The 19126-nt window shown below is 42.4% G+C and overlaps 2 protein-coding genes across 4 annotated transcripts; both read left to right on the top strand.

Moving 5' to 3' along the window:
* Positions 1-2523: 2523 nt before the first annotated feature.
* LOC115675937 (uncharacterized) lies at positions 2524-10475 on the top strand. 2 transcript variants are annotated; one of them, XM_056317520.1, is made up of 16 exons: positions 2526-2752; positions 2867-2930; positions 3565-3658; positions 4406-4584; positions 5102-5152; positions 5576-5632; positions 6881-7001; positions 7410-7476; positions 7593-7634; positions 8561-8666; positions 8788-8898; positions 9115-9186; positions 9274-9375; positions 9561-9607; positions 9721-9748; positions 10049-10475. In XM_056317520.1, exons 2-16 carry the CDS (start codon positions 2913-2915, stop codon positions 10178-10180), a joined length of 1227 nt encoding a protein of 408 aa, XP_056173495.1. In that variant the 5' UTR covers positions 2526-2752; positions 2867-2912; the 3' UTR covers positions 10181-10475. The 2 variants fall into 2 exon arrangements, with proteins under 2 accessions (XP_056173496.1, XP_056173495.1); XM_056317521.1 differs by lacking the exon at positions 7593-7634 and having other exon boundaries at positions 2524-2752.
* Positions 10476-13777: 3302 nt separating this feature from the next.
* On the top strand, positions 13778-15823 carry LOC115675948 (homeobox-leucine zipper protein ATHB-6-like). Of its 2 annotated transcripts, none has more exons than XM_030598770.2 (3): positions 13778-14138; positions 14349-14725; positions 15148-15823. In XM_030598770.2, the coding sequence occupies exons 1-3, from the start codon at positions 14087-14089 to the stop codon at positions 15532-15534; spliced, it is 816 nt and encodes a 271-aa protein (XP_030454630.2). In that variant the 5' UTR covers positions 13778-14086; the 3' UTR covers positions 15535-15823. The 2 variants fall into 2 exon arrangements, with proteins under 2 accessions (XP_030454630.2, XP_030454628.2); XM_030598768.2 differs by having other exon boundaries at positions 13778-14144.
* The last annotated feature ends 3303 nt before the right edge of the window (positions 15824-19126 follow it).

Here is a 19126-nt window from a genome sequence, read left to right as displayed (position 1 = left end):
TTTTTCTTTTCCTTTTCCTTTTCTTTTTTTTTCTTTTCTTCCTCAGCGCCATAGCCGGGCCGGCGGAGGTCGCGCCTCGGCGAGGCCGCCTCGCCGATCGGGCGAGGGCCACCTCGCCGGGCCGGGCGAGGTCGCCTCGCCGCCTCGAGCGAGGCCGCCCTCGCTGGGCCGGGCGAGGTCGCCTCGCCGGCCTCGGGCGAGGCCGCCTCGCCGACGTCGGCCCTCGCTGGGCCGGGCGAGGCGGCCTCGCTGCTTGCGGCGAGGTCGAGCCTCGCCAGATCTGGCGAGGGCTCGGCCCCGCCGGCCGCTGGCGAGGCTCAACCTCGCCGGTCTCGCCCGACGCCGAAGTTCGTCTGGTCGAAGCAAAGTCAAAGATCGTCTGGAATCGCTTCCTCTCGATGCCGCTCAAGGCGGCGATGCAGCCCCGGGTCCTTGGACGAGGCCCCGCTCCTCCTCCCACGGCTCGACCACGAACTTCGAGGCCGGAGAGAGAGAGGGCTCGGCCTCGCCGCATCGAGCGAGGTCGAGCCTTGCCAGCCTCGCCCGACGCCGGCGAGGTCGAGCCTCTCCAGCGGCAGGCGGGGCCGAGCCCTCGCCAGATCTGGCGAGGCTCGACCTCGCCTGCAACTGGCGAGGCCAGGCTCGCCTGACGCCGGCGAGGTCGAGCCCTCGCCAGATCTGGCGAGGCTCGACCTCGCCGACAACTGGCGAGGCCGGCCTCGCCCAACCCAGGCGAGGCCGGCCCTCGCCTAAGGCCGGCGAGGGCAGCCTCGCCTGAGGCCGACGACCTCCGTCGGCCCAGGCTATGGCCGGCGGAGGAAGAAAAGAAAAAAAAAAGAAAAGGAAAAGGAAAAGAAAAAAAACACAAAAGAAAAAATAGAAAGAAAATAATAAAAAAATTAAAAAGTTACTGTTCCGGTGTCGAAACAGTAACTTTCTCGCCGGCCAGCAGGTATTTTGGCCGGCCGAGGACCCAGGTCCTTATTTAAGACTTTTTGGGCACTTCGGGTCCTTATTTGAGACTGATTGAGCACTTCAGGCCCTTATTTGACACAATGTTCACTTTGGACCCTTTTTTGAGAATTTGACCCCACTTGGGGTCCTTAATTGGAATTTTCCCTAAATTTATCTTAAACTAATTTTTTGACCACCAAAAATCAAAAATTGGTACACTTATGACAATTTGACCCTAAACTAATTTTTTGATCTCCAAAAATCCCAAACTGGTACATTTGTGACAAATTTATCTTCTTTTAGTTTTCGTTAAATTGGATTAATACAAAAAAAAAATCTCAAACTGGTACACCTGGGATAAACGAAGGGTTAAACATAAAATCAGTACATCCGTCAATTACCGCGAGTCATTTAACAAATCAATTTGACAGTAAAATTTAACAGAAATAAATTGATGGTAAATTTGTCACAGGTGTACCAGTTTGTGGTTAAAAAATTAGTTTTGGGTAAATTTGTCACAGGTGTACCAGTTTGGGGTTTTTCGTGGCGTTAATCCTTTTTAATTTTATTTTTGGTTTAAGCTTTTGTATAGTTCATTTCGCATGATGATCGACCTAAATAGATGCAAAAATGCGGGAGTGACTTAATATTTTCTCTTTAAGCTATTGAACCGATGTAGTGCACTCTAAAAGGAGCTAAAAGGAACAAAACCTCCTATACGATGAATGGATTAGTGTCGTTATTTTGGGTCCATGCTTTTAAAGTTGATTTACCACGAACATCAAAGAAGGCAAAGAGGAGATATGGTAAATTCATCGGGAAAATTGTCTAAAAAGTCATAAATCTATTGCACTTTTGTCAATTCAGTCCTAAACCTTTTAAGTTTGCCAATTCAGTCATAAACCTTTTCACTTCTTGCCAATTTAGTCCTAAATGTTTTCACTTTTTACCAATTGATTCCATCTGACTAATTTTGGCCGGCCAGCGATGACGTGGCAATTTTTTGAATTTTTTTGAATTTTTTAATATTTTCTTTTTTTTTTCTGCCCTTCTTCCCTCTGGCCAGTCTGGCGATCGGATTGGCCAGAGGCGCGGGCCGGTGAGGTTGACCTTGTCGGCCTCTGGCAAAGCTCGCCCCTGCTGACCACTGGCAAGGGCGAGCTTCACCCGCCGCTGCTAGGCCGGCCTCGCCCAGCTATGGCAAGGCCGGCCTCGCCGTAGCTGGGTTTCACCTCACCCAGCCATGGTGAGACCGGCGCCGGCCGCGTCAGCGCCCACCGGTCAAAATTGGCCGGATGGACTCAATTGGCAAGAAGTAAAAAGTTTTAGGACCGAATTGATAAAAGTGCAATAGGCTTAGGATTTTTTGGATAATTTTCCCTAAATTCATTAAAAGAATCACTTCCAATATTTTTTTTATTCAATTAGCGTACACAGATTTATGATAATTTAAGTAAATATGTGAAACAAATGAATCAAAATATTGGTTTTAAATTAAATACGATAGTGGTTTGTGACGACATCAAAAGTAAAAACCCTCGTACATTGGAAATCATGCTAGGGCAAGGCGGGGGGACAGGACTGGCGGAGGAGGCGAGATATAACGGTCAAAGCTGCAACTGCCGCCGTCGCCTCCTCTTCTTCTTCGTCGTCGTCGTCGTCGTCGTCGTTTACTCCTGTTCCTTTTTCCTTTTGAAAGAAGATTTCTTTAACGACATTGGCTAAGCTCTCAAGCCGACGCGCGTCATCCGTCTCCAATCACCACCTCCCCCCCCCCCCCGGGCATCTCCCCTTCTCCGTAAGTCTCCCTCTTGTCCTGCTCTTGCAATTCCTTCTTTTGAGCTCTTCGTGCCATTGCCCGTCTTTGCTTGCTCTGTTTTTAAGTGTGGTTTAATCTTTTTGTTTGGAAAAGGTCGGTGTGAATACTTTGCGGGTGGTGCGGGGAGGGGATAGTTTCGATGGCGCTTCGGTTTGAGGTTAGGCTCTTGTCTGCTTTTCCTCATCGCTCTTTCTTTTCCCTCTTGTTTCGTTGTGGTGTGGTGGACCGTACCGACGTGCGTAGTTCTTGAAATGATTACGGACGTGGTTTCTTGAATGTGAAGCAAAGCGGACTTTTTGCACAGTGTAAGTGCTTGAGCGATGTGCGTGGAAGCCCAATTTATTGGAAAGTATGTTCGTTCTTGTTTCTTGTTCCTTCATAACTGGGTACTTAAGATTTTCCTGGCGGTCTCATCCTTGCGGTTGCAGTTCCTGATGTCAGCAGTGTGTTCCTCCCATAAAGGTGGAACTTTGGCGTATTCGCGCCGTGCTGCTGATAAGGGAGTTTATGGGAGTAGTGATTGCTTTTATGTGCGAGTTTGTCTTGCTTGATGAGTACTCATTGAACCAGAAGACAATGCAGCCGTTGAATGATATGAAGAACGGCAGTGTTACTATATGCAGCTAGTAAAAGGGTTGTTTCTTGTAACTAATGGGTGCACCGATAAACAAACTCTGTGCTTGCCTAAGCAAGAAGTCCAGCATGATTACTGAGAGCATGCTGATGGTTCATCCTTAATTACACGCTCTGTTACATCTCTGATTCGATGCTTTCATACTATTTTGTTCTAGGTTCTCGGGCGATTTAACCGTGCTCGTGCAGCTCAATTAACACTCCCTCATTTTGTGTGTCAAACGCCTCTGTTTATGCCGGTGGGGACACAAGGTTTGTCACGTTACCTGGAGAAGTGTTCACTCTTTTTGAGTTATCAGGAATACAATATTCATGCACACTTCTTTGATGTTCCCATTCCTAGCTTATAATTGGACGTTGAATATGAGTGCACTTCACAGGATGTCTTACTATGTTGACTTCCTATGGTAATAAACAGACTAAAGAAAAAATGAGACTTGCACAGCTATAGGTACAGTAGAATAATTTTGATGAAAGTGAGCATTGGGATATACTTTTCATGTGGTTGAGGTTGCTCAAGGTGGGAACTGGCTTTTCAGCTGCTTCATTATGTTGCTGACTCTAGGTAGTGGGGAAAAGGAGACTCAGTTAGTGAATATTGCTGGATGCAACTTGTATATGTGTGTCTCTTTCTAATTATACTTTGACAGCAATGCAACAGACATTTTGGAATTGTTCAACAACTTGGCTTATATTTCCCTTTGTGTGACCTGTGTAAGAAAGCAACTCTTCCTCTGTTCATTGTTTTTGGGGTTTTATATGTCTTGTAAATTTATTCACTGAACAATACGTAAGTAAACATGAAATAGGAGTACCTGTTCACTATAATAGTGTGTAACTCTTCAATTGATCAATTTGCTCTACGCCCAGCCCCTTCATATTCTGTATCCTGCTTTTTCTCTGCTTTTTTTTTCTCCTTGTTCAAGCATTCCAGCGCTTATAGAAAGAGGTAGCAGCGGTTGCAAAAATTAATGAGTACATTTTTTCTTTTAATAACAGGGACAATAAAAGGACTGACAAATGACCAGCTTGAGGAAATTGGTTGCCAGATAATACTGGGGAATACCTATCATTTGGCACTTCGTCCTACTTCTGAGCTAATTGACGAGTTGGGTGGTCTTCACAAGTTTATGAACTGGCCTAGAGCGCTACTTACTGACTCTGGTGGCTTCCAAATGGTTGTCTAGTATGCGCAAACATGCAGTTTTTCTGTGAATTTCTGTGATTATGTTGTCCCTGTACTACTAGATTTAATTGATAGTTTTTGTTTATCCCTTGAATATTTTCGTTAACGTAATAAATATGTGCATATGCTGATCTCTAGTAGCATGACGGTGTGCCCGTCTTTTTACCTTGCCAAAATTGGTCGTCTTTGTGTTGGTTTGAGTAGTGTTCTTTCTTCTTAGGTTCATTTATTTTCAGACAGATTTTTCTCTGTAGAATTTTAGCAATTTTTCTCAGTGGCATTGCATATATAGTCATCGCATACGATATAGTGTTACTAGGAGATGATTATTCCATTAAAATGAAAAATAGAGACCTTGATGCTGTCTCTTTGAAAAATGACCCATAATTTCGTGTCGTGAAATTAGAAGTCATTATCCTACTAAAGTTCTGTTTTAAATGTTTTACCTGCCGTAATTTTTAAGGTTTCTATATGTCTGAAATTGATACTATGAATGATTGTATTTTCAGGTATCCTTGTTGCATTTAGCCGATATCACTGAAAAAGGTGTAACTTTTCAGGTGATTTTTTAGATCATGGTTTTTCTTGGATGAGTCGTTCATAAAATGTCCATTTCATTAGGCTGGTTCTTACTTCCTCTTCCTCTCTTTTCTGCACAATGATCAGATCATTAACATTGAGCATAATAGGTGTAAGGAAAGTGAAACATATTGAATAGTTGGTGTTTTGTCTTTGACGGGTTTACTTTAGCAGCTAGTATATTCATACTAAACGTTGCCCGTTCTCTTGTCCTTGCTGTAATAAATGTTTTATCCGAAACTACAGGCTGCATCTTTGTATTTGAATCTCTCCAATACAATTCATCAACATAGCTTGCTTATTTGTACTAGTCCTATTTCATCCACTAGCTATTTTTACTAACTGTTTCCTATCATGTTCGTATTGGTTCTTGTCTTATTTGTTGAAACTTGTTTTTAATTCAGTCACCAGTTGATGGAAAGCCAATGCTTCTAACACCTGAAGAATCAATACAAATACAGGTAGGCAAAACTTCTTTAGCAATTCTTATGGACTTGATGAATGCCCGAGAGTTTTCCCCCAGGTTTTCTGAATTTCTTCTTTTATGAGCTTAAATATCTATTTGTTGGATATACTTAATTGGGGAATGAATAAGTATTAGCAATTGGATGCAGGCTTCTGGAATGTCTGCGTTAATGTTCTTAGGGAAATGATTGGAAATCCCATTATGAAGTTTCGCTTTGGCCATTTTGCAAATATCTTGTGAAATGTCTGAGTTTTGGGATGGAAATGTAAACGACAAATGGAGGAGATATTTATTCACATACTTTGTGTGTGTGCCTTGGATGTCATGCTCTCTACTTCTTGCTGCCATCTATTGTATTTACTTTCTGCAGATGATGACATCATCAACTGACCAATGAAAAAATTGAATTTGCTGCAAATCCATGGTTTGACTTTCATGAAGCTGATGAGCTGTCGTATGGATGTAGTATGTTGGGGCATACTGCCCTTGACTATGGACCTTGGACTTATTTTTCCAATACTTTTGGTTTTTAGGGGACACTTCTATGATCAGATGAAACTTAGTGATGATTTCAGTATTCTGTGGTTCAAAACTTGAACCTATTTATTTCTCTGGAGATTTCCGTTCAATCCTTTGATCCACTATTCTTGAAATATTATTAACATTTGAGTTAATTACAGCATGTTTACTGTCATACTTTCGGCTCATGATTAATCGAGGACCGCTTTCTTTCCCACTTTTCTAGTTATATCTGCTTTCATGTAATATAATGTACTGTTTAATTTGCTATCTTCAATGTGCACGTCTTCTAAAGGACATTCTCTGGATATCTTATTTAGTGTCGAATTTGCAAAAAATGAAACCATCCTCACCTACTACGTTACCTGGTAAAATAATTTATATTTTAAAAAAGACTGGAGAGAATGTCTTCTGAAGATGTGTTTATCAAAGGTAGCAATCTTTATCTGAGGCATTTTCACCCAAAGTATGTTCATACTTCTGTGCAACACCGTCCCCATCCCCAAAATAATTAATCAATCAATAATTAGTAGTAATAAAAACCGAGAAAAGGTACTGAAGAAACCTGACACGGTAGCTACATGCAGTAGTTTGAAATGGTTGGGCATACAACTGTAATAGCTTGGCTGTGAGGAAAGCTTGCCTTCTTTCTCGTGTTCTTTTTAAATGAGTCAATGGATATCAATGGATATCTGATCACCCTTGTCATATGATGAATATACAGAACAGAATTGGAGCAGATATAATAATGGCTCTTGATGATGTGGTCAAGACCACCATTACTGGTCCACGGATTGAGGAGGCCATGTATCGCACTCTTCGTTGGATTGACAGATGTGTAGCAGGTAACATCTAGATTTAAGTCATGTTTCCCAGGTAGCTATTTTTCGGATCTTCAATCCACAATAGGTGCGTAGAACATCCAATTTCTAATTAACAAAGCGGTTCTACTTCCCCCCTTAACTGCCCAGGTTTGGTGGACCGAAAGTGTTAAGTTACTGTTCAGAAAGTTACTTTAATTTTTGGATGAAGTTTTAATAACAGACTAGGCTTATCCGTTTCATGTATAGGTCTCAGATATATGATATTTCTTGAGTTCCTATGCAGGAAATTTATGTTGACTGTTAATATCTCCCTTAGAGGTCCTTTCAGCTCTTCTTCTTCTTCTTCTTCTTCTTCTTTTTATTTTTTTCCATTATGGTCTTTCATTTATCTAATCACATCAGACTGTTTTTAATGATATCTGCTGACAGCTCATAAAAGACCAAATGAACAAAATTTATTTGGTATCGTTCAAGGTGGTCTAGATCCTGTGCTTAGGTTAGTATTACTTCACGTTTCGATTCATTGGTTATTTCGCTTTCTATTCCTCTAATTGTCTCTTGTTATAATCCAGTACTAATGCCTCTTAACATTTATGTCTTTGCTGTAAGCAGAGACATATGTGTCAGAGGCTTGGTGGAGCGGAATCTCCCCGGGTATGTGCATTATGGTTTGCGTTGTCACTGATGATGCTTTATATATGACTTTGCCAGGAAGGAGTCCACTTGATTTAGGGTTAGTTGCATTAAGTTTCTAGTTTGACTGTGGAAATTGATTGTGAGTCGTTTTTTGTGGATTCACTTAGTGAAGAAAAATGGTTTATGAAGGCTTAGTAATTTAGGATAGATGCATTTATTTCTCTTTGTCCAGGAATTGCCTAGAACTTAGATGCATCAGTTGTGTGATGGACTGTTTGAGTATTTGGTTAAATTTGAGTGGAGTGCAGTAAAGACTCTGCTATTCATTGTTGGCACATACTTATACATTTCACATGTATGGAGATTGCAAATAGAGGAATTTGAATCTCCTAACTTGACAAAATGTAATCCACGATATTCTGGGGCAGGATGAGTTTTGGTTATTCACCCTTACTTTCTTTGTAGACTCAATTTGTGGGTCCGTTTCATTATAGAAGGCCTACAATTTGCATGATATCTTGGATTGAGTGAAAAGACCATGCAAGTGTTAAATCACGAAGATGTGCTCTTTATGTCTAATTAAATCTCTTTCGCTTCTTTGACCCAAAAACAAAATCTCTTTTGCTTCTGAAATTCAGATATTACAGTATGGTGTGAAATTAGAGATAAGTGACGTTATCAACAGATAAAAAAGACTGAATATAAAGGGACTAGAAACTTCATTTGGCTCTTTTGCAAGATGTGCATGAGGTATAGGTTCGCTAATATCCCCTTCGACAAGTGGGTTGGACTTTGGAGTGCTTTAGTAGACCAGTTTTGATTTCCTTTGCATGTGTAGATGTGCTCCGTGCAAATAGTTCGTCAATTTTGCCAAGCTTCTCTTTCTAATGTCTTCAATTAGTAAATGGAGGAAATCAAATTAACTGAGTTTACTTCTGTGACAGCTATGCCATTGGTGGTCTTTCAGGCGGTGAGGATAAAGATTCATTTTGGCGTGTTGTCGCTCAGTGTACTGCAGCACTGCCCGAGGATAAACCACGATATGTAATGGTATAAAAATACTTATAACTTTTACTGATAACCTTAAGACTTATGCCAGTGTTCGTGTAGAATCTCTGCTTTGTCTCCTCTTTAGTGGTATTCTCTAATACATGCATGTTCCATTTCTCAGGGTGTTGGTTATCCACTAGATATTGTGGTCTGCAGTGCTTTAGGGGCCGACATGTATGATTGTGTCTATCCAACTCGTACTGCTCGCTTTGGCACAGCTCTTGTACCTGAGGTAATAAACCTATCTTCTGAAAGATCTTAAAAGATCCTTCCTCGTTTATTGATCATAAATGGATTTCTGCACTTATTGATCATAGATATCAGCGTAAAACTTACCAAAACCCTCTTCTATTTACGTGTAAGGAACAATTTAAGTGAGTTGGTGGGTACCCAAATTCATAGTGTATTTGTTTTTCTTTCACTCGCGTTAATCTGTCATTCCAATCAGGGTGTTCTGAAGTTGAAACATCAAGCAATGGCCAATGATACCCGTCCGATCGATCCTTCATGTAATTGCATGGTATGTTCTCGATGGAACTAGATAATCTAAAATGTTAATGAAGATGCTTTTCTTCAAATATCTCAACCTTTTCCTTCCTCCCTGCAGGTCTGCAAGAAATATTCTAGGGCCTATATTCATTGCCTGGTTACGAAAGATGCCATGGGATCCCAGCTTCTATCATACCACAATTTATTTTACATGATGAAGGTATGGAAATACGTTAAAATTATTAATGGTTGATGAGGTGGCCGTTTGAGTAGAAAGTTGGTGTACTACTAATTGTGATTATGCTGTCTATGCCGTATACAACTAGCAAAAAAGAAAAAAAGCCATTTCTTTTTCGGGTCCTTGGTGAAGTTTTGAAATTGGATATTTCTTGTGATACAATGCAGCTCAGCAGTGATTTACACTCGTCAATTGTCCAGGGAAGATTTCCAGAGTAGGCACCTTTTTTGGCATAATTGAGATCATCTTCCCTCCTCCAGCCTTTCTTTTCTCCTCTATGCTCATTTGTAGTGGACTTCTGACAACTGTTCTTAATTCTGCTCGCAGGTTCGTATGCAAATTTCTGCAGAAAATGGTACTTCTATGGAAAATCTATCGTTTATGATCTTGCTTTATGATGTGCACATGGTCTCTCTCTTTGTCAGTTGTTGAACATTTACAAAATTGTAAAGACATTGCGTTCTTAGATAAATCCAAATATTTCCCACTTGAGCTCACCCACGTGTACGCTCGCACGCACGCACACTTGTGAAATCATATGTCAATTGGAAGACTTCTCTAAAATATCGACTCGGTTGATTAATGTGCATGGTGTTAATTGGTAAAAGTTAGAATCTTGCACTATTAAACCCAGTTCATACCTCTCATCTTGCAGTTTCCAGAAGGCGATGTTCCTGAATGGGTCTGCAATGCCATGGAAGTCGCCGGAATTGACATATCATCGTGCTGTTCCCCATTTTCATCTTCGCCAGAATATAGAATTTCAGAGATACCAACAGATTTTTGAAGTAGTTAGGCCAACAGTCTTAAAAGAAAAAGGCGTCAAACTGTGCAAAGGTCATTACACTGCGGCATAAGTTTTGAAGTCCCATATGCTGCTCCATTGGTAAATTTTTCTTTTGCTCTTAACCCCGATTCCTCTGTAACTTTTAAATCCACACAACTGGAACAAAATCCATAGCGATTGAGTAGAACCCTTTTTGGTTACCATGTACTTCTTTTCATCATCAACCATATCTTACGTTACATGCGAGCTGTTTGACTATAATGTCGACAAGAAACTAAAATCTCGGTTCAATTCAGATCTGTGTTGATTATTCGCTGTTGATGTTCACATCGATGAAAGGAACATGAACTGATACTTTTTGTTCTCTGAGAGCACCATGCAGTGTATGTTTGTATGTTTGTATGTTTGCATGTTTTATCTTCAACATATAGCGAATGGCGATTACTGCGAAACTGAGTTTTTCTGTGATAAGTCAGTCGCTTTGCAGCTAATTTTTGTATGTCATTTTCAATTTGCCATAGAAGTATGAAGCTTTTCATATAAGCATCTTAAATCTTCACAATCAGCCGTGCCCATCTTCACTGCAATTATTGGTACTGCTCGGCTGTGTGATGATTAGACGCAGACATGTCTTTTTGCCCTCTTTGTCAAACTGATTAGAAAGACAAAAGCACGGTCTTTCTCCCTTGACTCTTGCTTAGCTACTTGTAATTAGAGTTGCATCTCAGTTAGGAGAGGGGCCTTCTTGTGCTCGTGCTTTATTTCCTTTTTTTATTTCATTTGAGAAGGACGTGATCTGATTAGCAATAGGGCTTTTGATGTTGTGTGAAAGTTTGTCTCCCTCGGCTGCCGATGCAATCGAGTGTCGACAGGTGTGCGCCTTCTCGATCAGTGATTCTCAAGCATACATAAAATATCTTGCAAGCAGGACAGGGGCTTGCAATGGAAGATGATATGTCCTAAAGCGTGTTGCCAATTGCTTAATTTGGGCATGTTTGGTCACGAGACTATTCGACCATTGGCCTACGAGGGATTGAAAGTCTTTCAATTTTGGTCTCTTCCATTCCATTCCTTGTCGATGGGGTTATCCAAAGGGGGCTATACTTTTTTATTTATTCGGCTCTGTCATTTTCTATTTCTCGTCAGGCCATGTTTTTCTCCATCTCGATCGAAGGATGCCGACTCATAGTATATAAATATGGGGCAACATTCACATGTAAAATTGTCACCACCCGCATTTATCATTAATTACATCTACATATGCGTGATGTCGCACATATTTGCAACTCGCCAATTAAAACCCCTTTCAAGCAAGGATGGAGGAAAATAGAATTTTTCGTCCTTGAGGTCACACCCGTTTCTATCCATAGCGGGTGCTTACCAGTTCAAAGTTCAACTCTTTCGGTTAATAAGCGGGCACTAAAGTTTTCTCGCGTTTTTATATAACGGGAATGGACATATTGAGGAATGTACCAAACCGTATCGAATGAATTCACGAATTTGACGAAGACGACACTGAAAATAGGGATTAGTTATCGGGTTGTCCGATCCATGATCAAATTCTACATAGTCCATGTAAAAAGGTTCTGTTCTTTTTCCCCTACTATCAGTTCCTCTCTATGTAGTTTTTTCGCATCGAACACCCAGATGATGATGATGATGATGATGATGATGAATGGATGGAGACAATATAAGACTCGATTGTCGAGAAGCCACAAACGATGTCTGCCATGATTTTGGGGAGAATCAATCGTGATTGGTTCATCTTTTGCACGGATTTTAAGAGGAATGATCGTCTCCGTTTATACAAGCACCAACGTGCATGAGAAGTTGGTATACATCACCAATGATTTTACTTTTGAGAAAACACCACCAAAAATCTCAAACTATGTCACTTATGACAAATTTACCCTGAACTTTTTTTTGTGACTCGAAAAATCCCAAATTATACCACTTGTGACACATTTACCCCACAATACATATGTCCAAGGGCATTTTCGTCTTTTTCTTTTTTCTCATTTTTTTTTCCTTTTTTTTTCTTCTCTCTTCCCTCCGCCGGCCACGGTGGAGGGAAGCCGGCGAGGGCGGCCCTTGCCGGCGTTGGGGTTAGGCGAGGGTCGCCCTCGCCAGATCCGGAGAAAAAGACGAAAATGCCCTTTAACAAATGTATTATGAGGTAAATGTATTACAAAAGGCATAGTTTAAGGTTTTTTGTGGTATTTTCCCTTTACTTTTTACCTTTGAATTTTCCAACTTACATTTTTCAATTTCTTTTATTTTCGTAATCTTTTTTAACTTTGAAACATCCAACGTTTTTGGGAAAATGACATAAATAGTCCATAAACTTTCACTCGATGTGCAATACGGTCACTGAACTTTCATTTTGTTCAATGTGGTCCATGAATTGTATCCAAATATGCAATGTAATCCGTAAACTTTTAATACATATTCAATTTAGTCCCTATATTCACATAGTTTAGGGACTAAGTTAAACACGTTCCAAAAGTCCATAAACCACATTAAATAAATTGAAAGTTCATTGATCACATTGCACATTGGACTAAAGTTCATATACTATTCGTGTCATTATCCCTTTCTGAAAGCATAAGGTCAATCACAAAGTCTTTTGTAGTTTTACAAAAAAAAACAGAAATTCGATAGAAGATTCAAATACTAGGTTTAAAGCCCATATGAACAGAGGTACAATTTGTTGTTTTAGATGTGATAAGTGACATCGTTTGATACTCTAACTTCGTTACGAAATTGAAATTTTTCCCTTCGAAATGACACTTCAAATACTCAAAATCGAAAAACCCCAACAAAAAAAAACCCCAACCTTAGGTCCCCCTAAATCGAAAACCCATATGCACAAAGTTAAAAACCGCATAATACTATATGAAGCAGTCTCGATCTCGTGACCACTCATTAATAGTAGTTGCGTCTATCACCGCCGCCGCCAGTTCTTTTTTCCCAAATTTCATTATTCTCTCGTAAATAAGTTTTATCTTGCTTTGCATTCCGCCATTTTCCTTTCATCCAAAATATAGCTGCTATTTGTTTATCACATGTGGATTAGCCAAGAAAGCAAAAATTAGTACCCAACCACTCCTACCAACTCAAGAAAAAGAAAAAGGAGAGCTCAAGCAAAAAGAAAAATTCTCAAATTCGTCACATCGATCCACTCACTACAGCAGAAACACGTTTTGTTTTAGTTTACATAGATCACTCGAGGCATTCTAAATCCTCTCGTCTCTTTCCCCTCCTCACAAATTTTTTTCCAAATTCAAGATCAGACAGTTGTACAGACAGATGAAATTCAACTGCTGAGGTCTCTCTAGTCTTTAGAGCTCACTGGCCACACCAAACCCAAGTTCTGTTGAGCTCTGTTTGGTTTTGAACTCGACTGTTAGCCGATGTCTACAAGCATGTGGCCTTCAATGGATGTGAAAAGTCCAGGAGATGGTGGGCCTACTCACGTGGCCAACTTTTTGAGTAAATTCAAACTCAAAGAAAAAGCTGACCCTGCAAGAAGACAGTGCCGATACTTTCGCTTGTTCATATAGGTCACTATACGGGGGTCATTGCATATTGCATACAAGTTGTGTATGTGTGTGTGTATATGAGACATCTCTTTCTTGGCTTTGAGCATTTTTATCTTATTTCAGCTTCCTCCTCGAAACTCTCTCGACCCCATTTCATGATCTCTTCGCTTGCCTTTAGGCATGTTGTCTCTTTTAACAGTGAGCGTGCGTGCCTCACTTGTTGCAACAGCAAAGTTTTGGAGGAGGAGAACGAGTTGTGACAGCTGAAACACTTGCTTTTCTATTCTCTTTTCTCTTTTTCCCTCTCTTCACTTGGTGATTCAACTCTGCGCAAAGCAGCTGCAGTTAGCCGTGTTGATTAGCAATGAAGCGGAGTAGCTCGGAATCTTCGGATATTTGGATCTCCATGTGCCCAGGTAAAGGTAACCCACTTCGCTGCCGACAATTTCATGGAAAAAATTCTGCTTTTTGCAATGCTCAGTTTCCAATTCCTGTACAAGGTTGGAGTTTAGTCTTGTAATATCTTGACTTTAGAGTCTGCCCGACTATGCCAAATCCCATTTAGCTTCCCTGCTTTATGGTAGAAGGAAACGAGAGACAAGCCCACTTTCTTGTTGCCACTGCAGGGGAAAAAGTCCTAAAGAAGAACCAAGTCTACAGCATAGAATTCCAGGCAATGCTAGATAGTCTGGACCAAGAAGATCAGTCCGGGGAAGAGGCCGGCCCGATCGCCGAGAAGAAGCGGCGGCTCAATGCGAACCAAGTGAAGGCCCTAGAGAAGAACTTCGAGATTGAGAACAAGTTGGAGCCAGAGCGGAAGGCGAGATTGGCCGAAGAATTGGGCCTCCAACCGCGGCAAGTAGCGATTTGGTTCCAGAACCGGCGAGCTCGCTGGAAGACCAAGCAATTGGAGAAGGACTACAGCCTTCTCAAGGCCAGTTACGACAACCTGAAGCTCAATTTCGATAGCCTCGAGCAAGAAAAGGAGTCTCTAGTCGCAGAGGTACTGAAAGAACACCTTTTCAGTCAGCTTAGCATATGTCTTCGTCTTCGTCTTCGTAGCGGCATTTTCCGCACCCAATTTCAGTTCTTTCTGCATTCTAGCGATAGGCGTCGGTGCATTCTCACATTTCGAAAAATTTCTGCATTGCGTAAGTATGATATTGACGCATACCAGCGGCCGATGGACCCAAAATTAGGTGCCAAAACATCACGGGGTCCTTTCAAACTGGCATCTTCAAAATTCAATTCTTGATCGTAGCTTCTTTGGATTGCGATTACTTTCACGAGTGAATCAAATTTGCGAGCAGATAAAAAGCAGAGCGTAGAATGAGAGGGAGGTCAAATGTTTGCAAATATTTCAATGTTTGAGCTTATAATGAACGACAATTCTACGTTCTTGCTGTTGTGTGTTGTGCATTGCAGCTAACGGAGCTGAAGGTAAAGCTCCGTCGAGAATCGTCAGAGAGCAGCAATCACGGCGAAGTCAAACAAGAATCCCCCATCTCCGAATCCTCCGAAGATGGCAAGCCCGGCTCGTGCAGCGAATCCGTCAAGGACGACCCCAACCCGAACCCGGAGCTGCCCACCTCCCCGGCGGCTCCTCCGCTCCCTTTCCTATACAGCAGTTGCTCACCGTCGTCGCCACCGCCGTCATCCTCATCGAGAGGAACGACGGCGGGGAAGGGGTATCACCATCATCAGCAGGTGAGGATGGAAGAGCATCACCATCAGAGCGGGTTCATTTCGGAGGAGTCTTGCAACTTCTTCTCGGTCGACCAGCCTCCCACGTTGCATTGGTACTTCCCCTGAAGATCACGGGCATTTAAAAAAATTCGCCTAGTCAAATAATCCTGGGTTTTCCTTCTTGGAAACCGGAATGCCATGCCGTGGTCGAGCTTGGGAGTCGGCAACATCGGAGTCTTCCTTCTTACCCTCGAAGATGGGGAAGTGGAATTAGATTGGATCTCTCAGCATAATCTCTGACAAGCAAAGAGTCTTGAGTCTCTCCCTCTCGCTCGCTCTCTCTGTTTCTCTCTGTGCTGCGTTGTTTTAACTAAAGAAGAGTAGTAGTGGTAATAAAGTGTTTAATGATTGGCAACTGTGCGTGGCATGGGGTGGTTCTGAGCCCCTGACGTTGTACACCCGTCCTCTCTCTCTCTCTCTCTCTCTCTCTCTCTCTCTCTCTCGCCCCCGTGAGCAATCGAATCAGATAAAAGCTGAAGCCTTTCACGGGGACACAGCGTTGCGGGAGGCAGAGTTCATGAGAGTACGAGCAGTCGAGCACCATGCTCATTCGCAGAGACACATCTCTCTCTCTCTCTCTCTCTCTCTCTCTCTCTCTCCTGTGTGCGTGCAGATGAAAAGACAGTTGCTCTTCTCATGATGACGATCTAATCTGGGACTATAATTGGATGGAGCGACACGCATGCAGAAGAGAGAGATGGGGCTAACAAGAACCGTTTAAAGAAAGATGGAACGAAGAGAAGATAAGTAAAGCATAGGAATTCCTTCGGCCAAATCCAACCCGATTTTGCTATACAAATGTGGAATTTTCTTTTTGCCATATCGTTAGCACGTTCTCCTAATTCCTACTATTACCTTGGGCAAGTTGAAAACGGAAAGAATGGCTTTTTTTCTTGGTAACTATTTACAAAGAGAATAGCAAAGATCAAAGTGACAAAATCAGGCTCGACTCCATGTGTCGATATCTATGTTTTGAAAGGTTTCGCCCGTTTCGTGTTTAATGAAAAGTGAAACTGCAAGAGTCACGAGATTCGAAGCAAAAAAAAAAAAGAAAAAACAAAAAATCAAGGTCAAAGTCGCTCCCCATGCATCTACATGGAAAGCTGTCTCGTTTGACGAACTCCCAAAATGCGTGATAGTCGTAGCGGAGGCGGGCGACGGCTCGACAACCCAGGCAACGACGACGTGTTCCGATGGTCAGTGATTGTGGCGCCGTGCGTTGGAGGGTGGAGCGCGGCCTCTGCAGGTCTCAAGAAGAGAGAGAGAGAAGCTGAGGGGAGGGTTAGAGTGTTTTTTTTTTTTTTTTTTTTGGTGCTAAATGGATATGGTTAGAGTCAATTAAGCGAGATCTTAATATCACGAAAAACCCTAAATTAATATATATGTAATAAATTTACTTCAAAGTAATTTTTAACCTCAAATTGATACACTTGTGATAAATTTAATCCAAACTAATATGAATTTCCGAATGGACTTGCTATGTCAATTGAGTCATTGTCATGTAAATGTTCACAGTAAAATTTGACGGAAACTAACGGATGATAAATATGTCACGAGTGTACTGATTTGGCATTTTTTGTGATCCAAAAATTAATTTTGGATAAATTTGTCATAGGCACACCAGTTTGACGATTTTTGTGATATTAACCCATAATTTTTCAATGGAAAGTCGGATATATTTTCGGCAGTTTTCCCCAAATATAATACATGGACTAACTAAAATCGTATGCCGCTAAGGTACATAATGCCAACGTATTGTTTTGATTTGAAGGTTTGAAAGTAAAGCTTTCTTTTGTGGACTTTCGTACGTAACCTTGGAAAATCACACGGGCAAAAGATGCCAATTAGCTGTTTTGTCTCCTTCTCGTATCGTTTGGAATTCCTGGAAAAGTACCAATCACCAAAAGCATATACCGTTCCCCCCAACGAGTTAATCGAAAAGCTGATGCCGACCCACACATCTAACCTTTTTCGGTGTCCCGAGACTAAGTCTACTCGAAACCCTAGTACGAGTCAACAATCCCTAGGATGCTGGGGGCTACCTCGTATAGCACTGGACCATGTAGATGATGGTTTAGTCTAGGTCCTACGGTATAGGGAGCTTATGCCTGTGGATTCCTCGTATTCGTATACGATTAAGGTATCACGTGATGGGACCGCAAAGATCGAGCTCGTAGAGACGAAGATGGAAGAATTTCTGCAATGCTTAACTTAGGAGGAGAAACTACATATATAGCGTATTTTTTTATAAGAGAATACAGCAAGTAGCGGGCAAATAAGAAGGGCCGCGACTCTCGCCGCCAGCCCCCTTTCGTTCCGTTCATTGCAGAATCACAAAAACCACCCTTCTCAAGCTTTTTATCACGTGGATTATCTAGAAAGAAACAAGAAAGCGGGCCTTAGTCGTAATTGAATGATACATGTGCAGCTTTCAATGAGAGGTAACTTCTTACATTCAAACTTCTATGCACATCTTGTTCTAATACATATTTATCACGTGGTAAACACAAAGTAACAGGGTGTTAATTGGGATGTGTCCATGTTCGAGGTACGTAACGGAAATCCTAAGCTCGAGCGCGAGTAGACCGTGTCGAAAGTACCCTTTACAGCATTAGTCATTCTTTCGCATCATTCGCGCATTACGCCGCAATTTCGACATATGCATCCCGCCCGGCGACAAGGCCCATCTTTTGTTTCTTCCGCGCCCGTCCATACACGGCCTTTTTTTCGGAACGCGCAGCGTCCCTATCAGCTCATCAACTCGACGGATGCATGGCGAAGCACCATCCAAAACTCACAGATACATCTAGCAATAGCAATAGCAATAGCAGTAGCAGTAGCAACAGGCGCAATCGCCAGTCAATGCCAGCAGCGAAGGGGTCGTTTTGCATCGAAGCTTTCAGCGACGGCCACGGCCAAGGTGGTCGCCATCGCTAGTCACTGCTGCTACAACTTCAAGGGTCGACGTCGTGGGCTGGGGGGGGGTGCGAACTCATGGACGTGGAGATGACCCACGTCGCTTTCCGCTTTGCCACTTTAAATACGGAAAGAGACGGACCATAAAGCTGGTCCGCCCACTAGGGGGGCTCCCCTCCCCCCCCCTTGCTGCTTTCTTTTGTTTGTTCTCGGGGACTGTTTAGCGACCCCCTCCACCTCCCCTCTCTCCATGGCCAGCAGACGTCTCGATCGGTGTCAGAAGGGCGGGCGGGGGTGGTGGTGGTGGTGGGGCTCCATCTTCGCTAGCCATGTTTGACTGTCTCGGTGCACTGTGGAGGAGAATCTTTGGGATAGGGTAGGGGGGGCGTAGCGTTTTATGGGGGGTCTCTGGTTTCGCCGTGTCTTGTCTCTTTGTGCAGCGGTCGCGGGACGTTCCTCTCTTCCCCCCACCCCCCTTTTCATTTTTTTTATGCCCCGAGGTAGGGCTCACCTGGGAGCGGCGATTCTCTGGGTGTCGGGCGTCCGCACCTGTCGTCGAACGAAATCTGGAACAGGGGGGCCTTTGGTTTTTGGATGTTGGTGATTTGAAGCTTTTTTGTATTGGGACATCTTGACCCGTCTTATCTCATTGATATGCGTTCCTTCTGATGAGCTGTTCCGGGTTCGTGTATGGAGACACGGGTGAGAGTGGCTAAGGCTAACCCTCGGACTAAAGCAAAGA

This window comes from Syzygium oleosum, unplaced genomic scaffold (genome assembly GCF_021117445.2).
Source record: "Syzygium oleosum isolate NSW1041296 unplaced genomic scaffold, Sole_v2.1 Sole_v2.13, whole genome shotgun sequence".
Taxonomy (NCBI): Eukaryota; Viridiplantae; Streptophyta; class Magnoliopsida; order Myrtales; family Myrtaceae; genus Syzygium; species Syzygium oleosum.
Note: the sequence above shows the minus strand (reverse complement) of the source record. Positions and strands in the feature narration are given on the sequence as shown.

Bases quoted from the DNA above. Each gene is read 5' to 3' on its own strand.
- LOC115675937 (XM_056317520.1), top strand. The intron at 5,633-6,880 runs GTAGGCAAAACT...ATGAATATACAG, and splicing joins AAGAATCAATACAAATACAG to AACAGAATTGGAGCAGATAT. The intron at 8,899-9,114 runs GTAATAAACCTA...CATTCCAATCAG, and splicing joins GCACAGCTCTTGTACCTGAG to GGTGTTCTGAAGTTGAAACA.
- LOC115675948 (XM_030598768.2), top strand. From the start codon at position 14,087: ATGAAGCGGAGTAGCTCGGAATCTTCGGATATTTGGATCTCCATGTGC. The intron at 14,145-14,348 runs GTAACCCACTTC...TTGCCACTGCAG, and splicing joins CTCCATGTGCCCAGGTAAAG to GGGAAAAAGTCCTAAAGAAG. The intron at 14,726-15,147 runs GTACTGAAAGAA...TGTGCATTGCAG, and splicing joins AGGAGTCTCTAGTCGCAGAG to CTAACGGAGCTGAAGGTAAA.